Source organism: Mesitornis unicolor, unplaced genomic scaffold (genome assembly GCF_000695765.1).
Source record: "Mesitornis unicolor isolate BGI_N332 unplaced genomic scaffold, ASM69576v1 scaffold26354, whole genome shotgun sequence".
Taxonomy (NCBI): Eukaryota; Metazoa; Chordata; class Aves; order Mesitornithiformes; family Mesitornithidae; genus Mesitornis; species Mesitornis unicolor.
Window position 1 is genome coordinate 53,682 of NW_010181455.1, and position 12,665 is coordinate 66,346.

The following is a 12,665-nucleotide window of genomic DNA, read 5'->3' on the forward strand; positions in this document are numbered from 1 at the left end:
ATCCACTTAAAAGTGTGAAATGCATTTTTCCTTGTTATATCCATTTACTATTACATGTATAACTTAAGAGCAAAATTTTAAGTTCTGACAGAAAGAAAAGCAACAACAAGATCTAAAGGTTCTAGATAAAAATTAAGTGTAAGCTATTAATAATACTGATAGCTTTTGTGCTAAGGTTTCAGGATCATCCCAAACATCTTTTATGTGCCATTGAGCTCTTCCTTGGTAATGATCTTACTCATTACAGCTAATGCTAAGATACTGATTAATTTTGTAGGAACAAACGGCCTGTCAGAGTGTGCTGTCTGCTTCCACATGCTATCAAACTCCTTTTGCCTTAGGCCTGAGAGTCATAAACACTAAGTGTTAAACCAGCCTCAATTCAGAGTGTTTTACAATCGCTCTTTAGTATAGTCAATGCATCTGCTGGATTAGAACTTGGATTGGAAAGCCATGAACAGCTTTGATTCTTAGCATACTCAAGTCTGAAAATTTTTTCCTTTTCATTTTCTATCTAAAATGTTGATCTTCTTGCAGTGCAACAGTGAAGAAACAGGCTGCCCAGGGAAGTGGTTGAGTCACCATCCCTGAAGCTATTTAAAAGATGTGCGGATGTAGTACGCAGGGACATGGTTTAGTGGTGGGGTTGGCAGTGCTAGGTTAACGGTTAGACTCAGTGATCTTAAAGGTCATATCCAACCTAAGCAATTCTGTGATCTGGTTAATTATAGAAGTCCACATCTGAGCAAGTCATCTGCATTCCTGTTTGGAAAGAAATAGCCACCATGCTATTAATTTCCTCCTAAAATATAATTCAAAAACAGGCTACTTGAATCTCACTGTAAAAGCACTTATAGTTCTCCATTGCCTGTACGTAAATCCTAAAGTGACTGGCTGTTGTACAGAGTTAAACTGTAGGTATGTGGAAGTAACTGAGAAGTATCTTACCTCATATGTCTGGCCAAATACCTTCTCAGTGGTGAAAAAAATATGGAAAATACTAGCAAGTGCACTGAATCCTGTGGTTTGTATTACAAGGAAGAGCTTTAAGTAGCATAACCTTATAATAGGGAGTGATTCAGGCAATGCTTATTTTGCAGTAGACCAGTCCCACCAACTAATGGCCTTAAGGCCTGTTATGCCCTAATCCACTACAGTTATGTATGCTTGTTTATGTACGTAAATAAAGTTGTGGCCTGTATTTTAACAATACCAAATGTAGGCTGTGTCTGCTTCAACTACTTTTACTCTACAGTAAGATAATACAAAAAGTGTGGGCAAGAATTCAGAAATTTTTCAGCCAACTAAAACTGGCATAATGTCAGAAATATTCCTGTTTATCATGGGTGCATAAAATTCTATAGAAATTCTAATGAAAAATCTAAATACAGCAAGCATTAATGTACCTCACTGTGCTTAAAAACTAAGCATCTATGACTCTCAGCAATTCTAGCTTCCTAAAAATGCCTTGGCACAGCAGTACAGAATTTCTTAACTTTTTATGTGATACTGTGGATTTTGTATGAGCTTCTGAAAGTTAACTTATTTTTCTTTTAAGATGGCTGCTTTCTTGCTTGTCTTGCTTTCAGCTTGTCTCTCCTATAGTGCTGTATTACTTTTGTTTAACCATTTCAACTACAAAGGAAAGCTCTCTTGTCAGTCACTGACGGCATGAGATGGTAATTCTTGCTGCCACACAGGTAATATGAAAAAAAGGTAAAAAGCAGCTGGAGTGGGCCTTGAATCCTAGAACCAAAGCACAATGATAAAGATATTTCAGAGAGGTCAGCAAATACTTTTAGTTCTAGTTTAGAAATTAAGACAGCAATGCAATACTAATTAAAAAAAGCAAACCCACAACAAAAAAAAACCCCAACACAAAAAATCACAATCCACCCCTCTCAAAACCCGCAACCCCAAAACAGATGATCTGACTTTATACCATTGATTTGTTGAATTAACAACAGTCAGAATAAAAATCTGGGGGATGTTATTATTCCTTGTAACACATTACATAAATGACCACTGATCTATATTTTTTTAGTAGCAGAAAGAAAGGTACTTCTGTTGTTGTTGCATATTTCATGTAGCAGTATCATCTGGAAACTCCAACCATGGATGAGTTGGAGTTCTAATTGTGGTTCAGTTATGGAACAAAATGTGGTCTTTCTTCCAAATGAATTTACAAATTGGATTATCTTTATAGATAAGCATCTGTCACTCTGTGCTACTTTGATTTATCAACTCTTTAAAGTTGGCACAAATATGTTTATATTTCTCTAATTACAGATGTTACACAACAAAAATTAATTATAAGCATTTAATTTTTGCAGTTTCCCATATTACCAAGAAATTGTTTAGCAAATGTGGTGCCAAATTAGGCAGTAACTATTGCTTCCATATGTTTCTATAACATTTCTCGTGTTTGTCCATTTTATCTTCTACATTTGGAGTCAGACAGGCAATGTGTATTAAATTACCTCCCTGGTTCCTAGATTGCCAGCACAGATCATCATCTAATAAGCCACATTTAAATGAGTATGCCAGAATCCAGGAAGATATTTGTATGATTTTGAACTCTTTTTTGGACTCTTTCACAGTTCTCTGTGTGAAATCTAAAACATTTCATTGCTTGTCATCAAAGTGTATGTGCAGTTCATTTCCCTAGCTCACTCAGAGATTGAAAAGCACTAGTATTATAAAGTAATCTATGTAATATTGCTTACATTTGGGACTAGATAGAGAAAAGGACTCATTTTTAATAACAAAAGAGCTGTAGGCGATGACTGAAGTGATCCAGGTAGGTACAAATTCAAGTAGTCTGGCACTGTGTTAAATCCCTGCAGATTATTTAAGTTATTTTGCAAAGACTCAAAGATAAATCTTCTGATAGAAGTCTCTTAGAAGAACGATTTCCATCATTTCCCTCTCTTCCCAGATCATGGACCTTCTTTAATGCTGATATTCTTGGGCACAAATAAATGTTTGAAAAATCTAGGTTGGTACTAGTAATGTAACTTTACATGACTTCACCCAAAAGTCCTTGGTATCATTTAACTTTGAACTGGTTGGATTTTTCATAGAATTGGGTGGGAGCATGGATTAAGGAAAGATGACATTTTTAAAATATTTCAGAACAATTTCAATAGACCTAGAATCTAGGTCAATAGGAAAAAAGTGTGTTCTTTCTGGAATTATTTTAAATTAAATTATGTAATAATTAATTAAAGAAAGTTAATTGAAAATATTTCGTAAATCTGCAATTGCATTTTGCCTACATAGGTTTCAATAAATTTCATCACTTTGTCTTTGATCTTCTGTTGGAGAAATACACTGTTTTTGTGACTAGCATAAAGAAGATAGATAGACTAGCATAGAAAAAGTTAGAAGTCTTCTTATCAATCTGGTATCATATCAACACTGTATTCTGGATGTTGGAAAAATTACAGAAATGAAAAAAATTCAGTGCATTTTTATCTGTGTATAATACTTGTACGGCTGCATATCTTACAAGTATAGAAAATGCAGTAGGAATTCATACTTTATTTAAAATATGTTTATAATTTCTGTTACTTAAATATATATAATGCATTACTGTTTCAAGATATTTTTATAACAACTCATACTGTCCCAAAACTTTACTACTCTGAAGAACACTAGGTTGCTACCAATTTATTTTTGAGAAGAGAGGCATGCCAAAATAGGCTACAAACCTGGTAATCCAGTTTGTGAATAAAGTGATCTCATTATCAGAATCATTCTAATAAATTACCTTTAAAACTAATGGAGTCAATTAATATTTATTGTTCTTCTTGAGTAATTTCTTTAAATTCATACTTTAGTTAGTGGGATAAAATTACTTTAAATCTGACGTTCACTGGGTTAATCTGGAAGCTATAATCATCAACGAGAAGATGATAAAGGTTCTTCTGGACAACTGGAGGTAATAAAGTATAAGGTATCACCGATTCTGCTTAGGGAAGAAGGCATGACCTAAATTACCTCCATCTATGTTTTCCATGATTCCTTCATTAATCAAGCTTGCCGCTTTGTGAAAGGTTAGCACTTTTAAGAACATTCTGTCAACCAAATGCTGCTGTGATGTGGCCTGACCAAGAATACCATAACATTTTGATGTGTTTGGTCAATGTGTTTTTTCAATGTGTTATCTCTTAAAGTATCCACATCCCATTAGAGATCTTCTCTGGGCTTTTAAGATACAGTATGTCTGCATTGTTCTACTTGTGTCAAGAGAGCATTCTCTGAGAAACAGTGGAGCTCTTGAGATATCCTTATGTTCTATTAGTTTGTAACTGAAGCCTCTACAGCAAATATAGAGATCTAGTCAAAACCAACTTTACAAATTGCTGTTGCGTGTTTAGCTGCCCGCTGGGTTAAACCATGACAACTTCGTAAGAAATTGCCCACTGGCTTAACAGGGCATTCTGATCCTTTATTTCCATAAATAAGGAAACAAACAAAAAAGCTGCTCAGTTTGCTGTAGTATTATAGATGGTCTTATAATCTGTCTCAATAAGCACTAAGAAGATCATGTAACAAACTCAAAATGAAGCATCAGACATAATTAGTCATGTAAATTTTTTCTGTCTGAATGCTCTCTGAGTCTTTCCATCTCCTCTGTTTTCCTACTCTATCTGTTCTGGCAGTGTCTCGCATATTCATTTTTGCTGCACTTGCAATCTTTGTGAAAATTTAGATCCCTTCCTTGCCATATCTACTTTCTTGCTAAGTTCTATTGTATTTTGTCCTCTTTATTTTTATTAATTTTTACTCTATTCTGGTAGTTTACAGTCAACTTTGTAGACAAACCTCTTCTGCCTTATATTTTCTCAGATATTCCTGAGACTGTATTTTTCTGCTTGTGCTATTGTCCTCTTCTTTTAACCATGTGAAACATAGTTCTTTAATTTTTCCTTTGGCTTTCTGTTATTCAAGTTATCATGCTCAGTGTCATACCTACAAAACACCATATACTTTTGCACATCATTATATATCTGTTTTTGTTTCTACATTCTTCTCAGTTTGGTTTTGTTTTTTGTTGTTGTTTTTTGTTGGTTTTTTTTTATTAGTAACTGACTGGTTTATTCTGCACTATGCATAGAATATTCACATTCTTTCTAACCCACTGTTTCCCTTAAACTCATGGCTTTCTCCTTTGTCAAACAGTTCTCCCTTCACATAAGAAGTAATGAAAAGTCACCTTTCCTGACTTGTGTGGTTTTGCTTTAGTTTAGCTTTTCTTAATTAAACTTTATATTTTTTTCCAGCTAAGGAACATGTATTTTCTAAATTTATATACAGTTCCATGCTCATCTTTGCTTCTTTGCAAAGTTTTCAAAATAACAGTTATGAAACTAATCAAGATTGCTTACTGTAGCATATTGATGAGTTTATAGATTTTTGGAGTATTTTTTTATTTCAGTAAGGATGAGACATGGAAGAAGGTTAGCTTATTATTTGCAATTTTAGCTTTGGAAAATAAACTGCCTCCTGTTAACATTTGTTAAGTGTAAATGACTTGATTTAGACTGCTTGAATAATTCTAAACTAAAGCTTTTAGAAACAGTGCTTGGCATGTATTTTGTTAATATTTCTGCTTTAAGTTCAAGCTCTAAACTCAGATTTTTCTAAAATTTTCTGAAAATATATGATTTAGAATTTATTTTTAATTTGGAGATGAGCTAGGTAAAAGATCAACAGTGTTAAAATCCTGCAAAATAGTGACTTTGATTCTCAGTTGCACATGTATTTATGTTGCTTTATTTTAGAAAGTGTAATCCTTTGTGAATATAAAACCTACTTTTAAAGGTATTTTCATTTATTAAGTGGCTAAAAGGTGAAAAACTGCTTGAAGGAATGAATAAGACAGGTCTGACCTTTGATTTTAACTTGTTCTTGTCGTCTAGACCCAGCTGTGCGCCTGGCGTTGTTCAAAAACAATGAAAATAAACATCTCCATGTGAAACCACCAAGGAAGACACAGCCTATAAATGATGGTTACTTTGAAGGTATGAACAAGTATTTCACTTTATCTCTATGTATATAAGCATATATAGCTCGTAATGTCTTTTAATCAAGCCTACTTGAAATGTAAAACAATATGCACAAATAGAAGGCGGCAGGAGTTTAAGATTCTTATCTGTTCCTGGGTATCTTACATTACAGCAGTGAATCAGTTCCATGCTGAGAGTGCTCCTTGAGATGAATTAATAATGAACTGGTGCCTAATTTATTTTTTTATTACTATTAAATCTTCATCATAAAAATAATGATCATTAAAAAATCAACACATATCACAGAGGTATAAAATAAAAAGCACTAGAATAAAATTTTATATATGAAATATCACTTTAGATTCTTCACTTGTCATCACCTTTCCTCAAGCTAACCATTAATTCTTGATGATCATGAACATGTTTTTAGGAATTTACTTTTGTAAATTTTCCCTAAAACCCCATTATCTTCAGCATGTAAATATAAAATTGGCTTTCAAAAAGCATTTAAATACTGATGTAGCTCTTTTACCATTGAAATTCATGTTAAAACTCTCCTTGGTGTCAGTACCATTAGAATAAGGCCAAGACTTTTTAAAATACCCTTGTTATAAGAAACTGAGTTATCTCCAGAGGCATCATTTTTAGACTGTTTTGTTTCCTTCCACAACTCAATAGTGTGCTCAGAAAGTTGTCACCCCTGTCTTTCTATCTTTTTCAAAAACATAACCATGTACTATCTGATTTAGTCCCAATCCTACAAAGTAAAATTAAAAATAATAATATTGTATTAACATTCATAGAATGAGGATAGAAATTAGAGCCATTCTGAGGCAGGTGTGCAATCAATCTGAGTATACCTGAACTGCAACTAACCTAGCTGTATTAAAATTCAAATTTGCCTCACATTCATGAGCCCATGTTCAGATTTTGCTGGAAACAATTCTTGGTAAATTCTAAAGAGGAAAAACATTTGCACTGTTATTTTCCTTGGATCCAAGCATGAATTTATCTAGAATATAGAGAGTCTGTACATACTATGCCTGATTTAGCATTCCCAGTATCTCATAGCTGTTCCTGTAGCATAGGCTCATATGCCAGACTGCACCATATGCTGAAGAAATAGGACATGCAGACTGCCTGCAGAACACTAGAAGCCCAAAGCCTACAAGCAGTAGTGGGAGTGTTCAAAGCCATGTCAGAGATAAGCTTGATCTCGGGCTTAGTACCCTAAAGTCAGCGTAGGTTTAGCCTAGCTTTCCTGCCAGTAGTTCATCTCTTCCTGCATGAAGATATTTCCCTTTGTTTGGGGAAGCCAATGCATGCATTTTAAATATTGCTGAAGTTACTCTTTTAATACATGGAGAGAATGCACCATAGCAGATTAGATATCAAAAGACCAGCACTGTAGTGACACTCTAGTTTTTCCTCATTTCAAGAACCATTGTAATCCTTTGGCCAGCTGATAAACTGAGATTTTTTTCATCAATCTTTTAATGAGTGCTTATATGCAATCTGCTGAGCCTTCAAGAGGACAAGCAATACTCTTCTGCTTGACAAGAGTATAAAATTGTCCTTCTACCTAAGGCATTGCTGCTTCAGATGGTATGGCCAGAAGACAACTAGGTTGTGAATTAGAACCCACAATGCAACACAGAGCATTTATTTATGTGCATGTGAGATGATTCAGTTGAAACTAAGAGTTTCTAAATTTAGAATTTAACATTTTGCATGTTTTCTACTACAAAGCAAAGCACCTGCATGATAATTTCACAAAGTCATGTTATCAGTCATTTCTTCCCTCACTCACAGAAAAGCTTGTTTCCCATTTCCCTTCTCACCTTTTGACAATTTCTTCCTCTTTTGCCTGGAATAGATTTCTTTGGGTCTGCTCTGCGATGGAAGTTCTTTCTGTAACAAAACGGTGGAATGTTTTCACTCTGTATCCATAAATCTCGTGGACACTGTATTTTAAGTCAAGAGAGATCACAGACCAGTCCATTGCATGATGGAAATAAACTTCCTCTACTGAAGCCTTTTTACCTTCACGGACCGGTAGTCAGTGCTCTAGTAGAAAATCTGAACTCCAACCCAACTTCTTCATAAACCACTAAATAAATCTAAAGAAAACTCCCACAAAACAACACATTCTAAATGTTTCTGCTTTATTTCTTTAGACTGGGAAATGGGGGAGAAACCATAGCACCAACAGCAAGTACACATGTGTTATCTGTTAAATAACAGAATCACTACTTTTGAAAGGGGATGCACTCGGAAGTGAAACAATTAGAACGGTTTTAGATTTTCAAACTGGAACACATCGTGGTAGTGAAAATTTAAGAGGTAATCTAGTTAAAATATACAGTGAATGTCTTTCGTCTTCATTGTGTCTTTAAAGTTTTAGTTGTAGTTTAAAAATACAAGTAAGACAAAAAGTAATAAAAAATGAGAGTTATAAAATAAGGAGTGAAAAGAAATGAGCTTAATATCTGATTTCTGTGTGTTTTGGAGATATGGGTTATATTCTGTCATAATTTGCATTTTCATCTAAGCTACTGCATTGTACTGACAGTGTTGTATCATCCAGCATCTATAAAGCAGTATCTAAACATAGTGAGGACATGGTGGTGATATTACAAAAGTTGTGAGAAGCTGATATGCAGAATGTTAATATCCAATTTTTAAACCCTCTGCATAACTTTGATCTCATGGGACAAGTCACATATCTCTAATTTGACATACACATTGTAGGAAAATACATTTTCAAAACTTGAGTGACAGGTACTTTTATTAAATTTTAGAAAAGTCCTCATGCTTTACTCACTGATGTTATAAAAATCCCCAAAGGGGACCATTATTTCACATTTATATCACAGTCACACACAGAAGTTAAAGACAAACCCCTTTGTATTAAGCACTTGATCAACATCATGAGGAAATGTTATTCCGACAGACAAGAACTTTTTATTTAAAAATAAAAGCAACATGTGAAGGCACGAACCATGGGAATGTAATTAAATGTGTGCTACTGTATGGGTGTTTGTCAATACATATACGTACAGTACATGTGAGTATACGTACACAAATACCATTAGTATAAGTGGGTATATAAATTCAATAAGCATAGCATTTATGCTTTTTTAGTTGTATATTTTGAAAGAAAAGTAAATTATGGACAATTACTCTTTGGTGTAATTTGTAGTATCAACGTGCATTTTGTAATGCTAATGCTTTCTGTCTAGATGCTGTTTCAAGTTTCTTTAAAATTAATTTAGTGCATATGGTCATTGTATAATACAGATTCATTAAAAGTATTATTGCAATAAGTATTTTTGAATCAAGCAGAAATATGTGTTTACTGCTTCTCTTAAGAAATTATAGCCTTATCGAAAACCTGAAGATGGATGAAAGCCGTACTTGATGTACCTTCACTTCTGATTATTTGCTGGACATTTCCTGGGATTATATATATTACACTGCCTTTTTTGGTGTGATAGAGCTGTACTTCCAGCATATTTGTTGAGCTTTAATTAGTTAGCTGAAAAACAAAATATGCCTCCTTACTTTTTAAATTAACGTTCTTGGAGATTTTTGTGTGTTTTTAGATGGTGACATCTCAAAGATCTCAAAATTCTGGAAACGTTATAAATATATTTCCTATTTTGCTACATAGCATACTTTTAGAAAGCTTTATGACTGCTTTTCCTCTTGTATGGAGGCTATTTTAGTCATTGATTTAACATAGAATATTCTTGACTATTTTGGATAAAGTAGGTCAGGAATTGAAGGAAGACTCTATCCTTGAATCCATCCTTCTTTTTTCTTGGGAAGTTCTGAGTAGTCCTGGCTGAATCTGTAACAGAGCATCTCTGCCAGTGATGGGTCTGTAATTACAGGAACTGTAATTTCTTTTACACAGAGAAAGGATACCTACCTTTTCAACAAACAGCATGAGTGTTTTGTCCTGGTACAGCAGCTCAAAACTAAAGAAGGAGCCCCCAGGCCTAAGCACATTGTTTTGCTACAAGCTTTGGGAACAGTATATATGTCTTTTGGAGTCCTTTTTAATCCATCTATCTCAACAATTTTGGTGGGTTATCCAAATAATTTCCGTTTAGTGGAATGAGAAGCTGAATTCCAATCTATAGAGCAAGTTAGGCGAATGTAGTAGATCAGCTGAGAGTCCACTCAAAGCATCCAAGTATTATCTGGATATAATTCACTTAGTTTCTCAGAATTTAATGGACTATATTCTAGTTAATTATGAAGATAAGGTGATTTATTGGCACATATAGTACATTTATTTGTAGTCATATCCATATCCTACAGTGGCACATCTATACCATGCTCCTCAAAGAAGTGGAAACAATTTAACTTGGCTTCACCCAGGAATGTGCACAATGACCAATGTCAGAAAGTTTAACTATATTAAAAATGCATTGGACTATGTTGTCAAGATATGTTTACTGTAGTTTGGGAACCTGTAGTTCTAATTGGCAGTACTGTATTTCCTGTCATTTTATGCTCATTGGTGACTAAAGAAAACATAGTGGATATAACGTTGGGACAGATTTCACCAATACAAATTTGATAATGAACAGATTATGCTTTCTCAGGTGGCTTTTAATTATGGAAATATTTATTCATTTCTCTTTAAATTGTCAGTAGAAATAACATTTATTTTTCATACTGGAACAAGAATAAGAGGTAAAATAATCTTATGATTATGTCATATGATTGAAAGATAAATATCAAGGATCTGTTTAAAGTTGTCTGTTTTCCATCTTTCTGATAGTTCACAATTATGAAACTCCGTGTAGTCTCCAGTGGGAGATGCTGCAAAACATTCTTATAGATTATTATTACTAGTACTAATTAAAATGTGAACTTGAGACTTTGGAAAGTGGTAATTTAAGGTTAACTTTGAGTTAATTATGTGAGTTCATTAAAATACTGTTACATAAAGATCAGCATAGTTTCTTAGAGTTTCTCTATTACAAAACATGAATACATTGAACAAAAAGTTCAATGGTAATTAAACAGAGTTTTTATTTATTAAAATCACTGATGCTTTGACATATCTGCACGCATGAGACTTAAGAGAAGGTACTGAGAGTGGAATACTAATATTCATCTTTTTCTTTTGTTGTTTGTTATTTGAGAACATTTAAAAAGACATTGAATCAATTTGTTAGCTGTTTTCATCTTTTAGAAATTAGCTGTTTTAAATGGAAAAATATAGATGGCATCAGCTCCCAGGAAGTGAAATGTTTATAATCAGCCATTTCTAAATTAAGTCATTTTTATTGAGCTGTGGTCTGAAAAGATTTAATAACCACATTTTAAATCTAGCCTTGCTGCAATTCTCCTAGCTGAATTGCCATGTTTACAGTAAAATGCAATTATTATGTATCTCCCAGGCTTTAAATCTGTATGCCACATTAGGAAAGCAGTTTCTAAACTATACAGCGCTGACAGAAATGACAGAATAATGCATTTCCAAAGAATGTAAGATCTGTCCTGAAATGTGATGAAAATGCATTACAGAAACCTGTCATGTGGAAGGGGATCTATCTTTTAAAATCAGAATTCTATGGCTTTGTTTCTTATTATTTAGTTTGAGCTCACACAACAGAACTCTCACATTGAAATATTTTCTCATTTTAAGGAATTAATGGCTCTCCACCAGCCCTTTAACATGTAAAATGAGTAGGTTACTTGTGTCCAGTACATCCAAAAAGAGCCAGGATAAAATAAACAAAAGGAGTTGGATATCTTGGAAAAAATCTGTCATGGGTTTGGGTTAATCATCTCCAGAAGAAATTCAACTTGATGCCTGAAATGTAAGACTTCTTGGAGAAAGCAGTAAAGCCTGAGGCAGTGTTGATCTGAAGGAGTGCTCTCCATGGGTCAGAGCTGCTCTGCTGGCAGAGTGCAAACCCAGTTCACAACAGCGGTACGCTGAAAAGTTGTAAAAGACTGCAGGGGCCTTACAGTGCACACACTCAAGCTTCAGTTACATAGTTCTAGTGGCCCAGTTTCTTATTATAAAAGTAAAAAATAAAATCTGTGCCTAATTTTCTAGCCTCCTGTCCATCAATGATACTGTAGGATTTTTTCAGTATTTGTGGAATGAAGCAATCCTGAAATTATGGTATATGTTTAAAAATATGTAAAACATCATTTATGTGCATTTATGCAGTGAACTTCAGTGTCTGAATATTTATAAATGATGTAGACATACTATATTTTTTTTAGTAATAGTCTTGCTTTTCACATTCCATTTAAAAAAAAAAAAGGATTTTCTACTTGCCTGAAGTTCCCGAACAGGAGATATTTGCCATAGGTACATATCAACTTATCATGAATTTTCACTCTGGTTCTAGTATTCAGGGTTTCTATATTCACATGTTAAAGTTTTCTGACCACATATTTCACCTGCCTGTGTATTATGTCTTTGTTTACATCTTCACTGTCTTGCGAACTGTTGCAATTTGTGGTGGTATCAGGACTTTATTAGTGCATTAGACTTAAATGTGGTCTCTGAGCTAGAGATAGTTTTTGTTCCAAAGCTTGTTGTTATACAATGTGTAGGCTATCACCTGTGCTTTCATAGCATAGTAGTTTACTAATCTTTAACCCTAAAGGAAC

At 33.9% G+C, this 12,665-nt stretch overlaps 1 protein-coding gene across 1 annotated transcript in view; it reads left to right on the plus strand.

The window, feature by feature from the left end:
* LRRIQ1 (leucine-rich repeats and IQ motif containing 1) overlaps positions 1-12,665 on the plus strand; it is a gene marked incomplete at its 5' end in the record, with an annotated part of 101,690 nt that overhangs the window by 53,555 nt on the left and 35,470 nt on the right. The window contains one exon of the mRNA XM_010183442.1: positions 5,928-6,029. Coding sequence (XP_010181744.1) covers positions 5,928-6,029 — 102 coding nt within the window. The remainder of the gene's footprint in view (positions 1-5,927; positions 6,030-12,665) is intronic.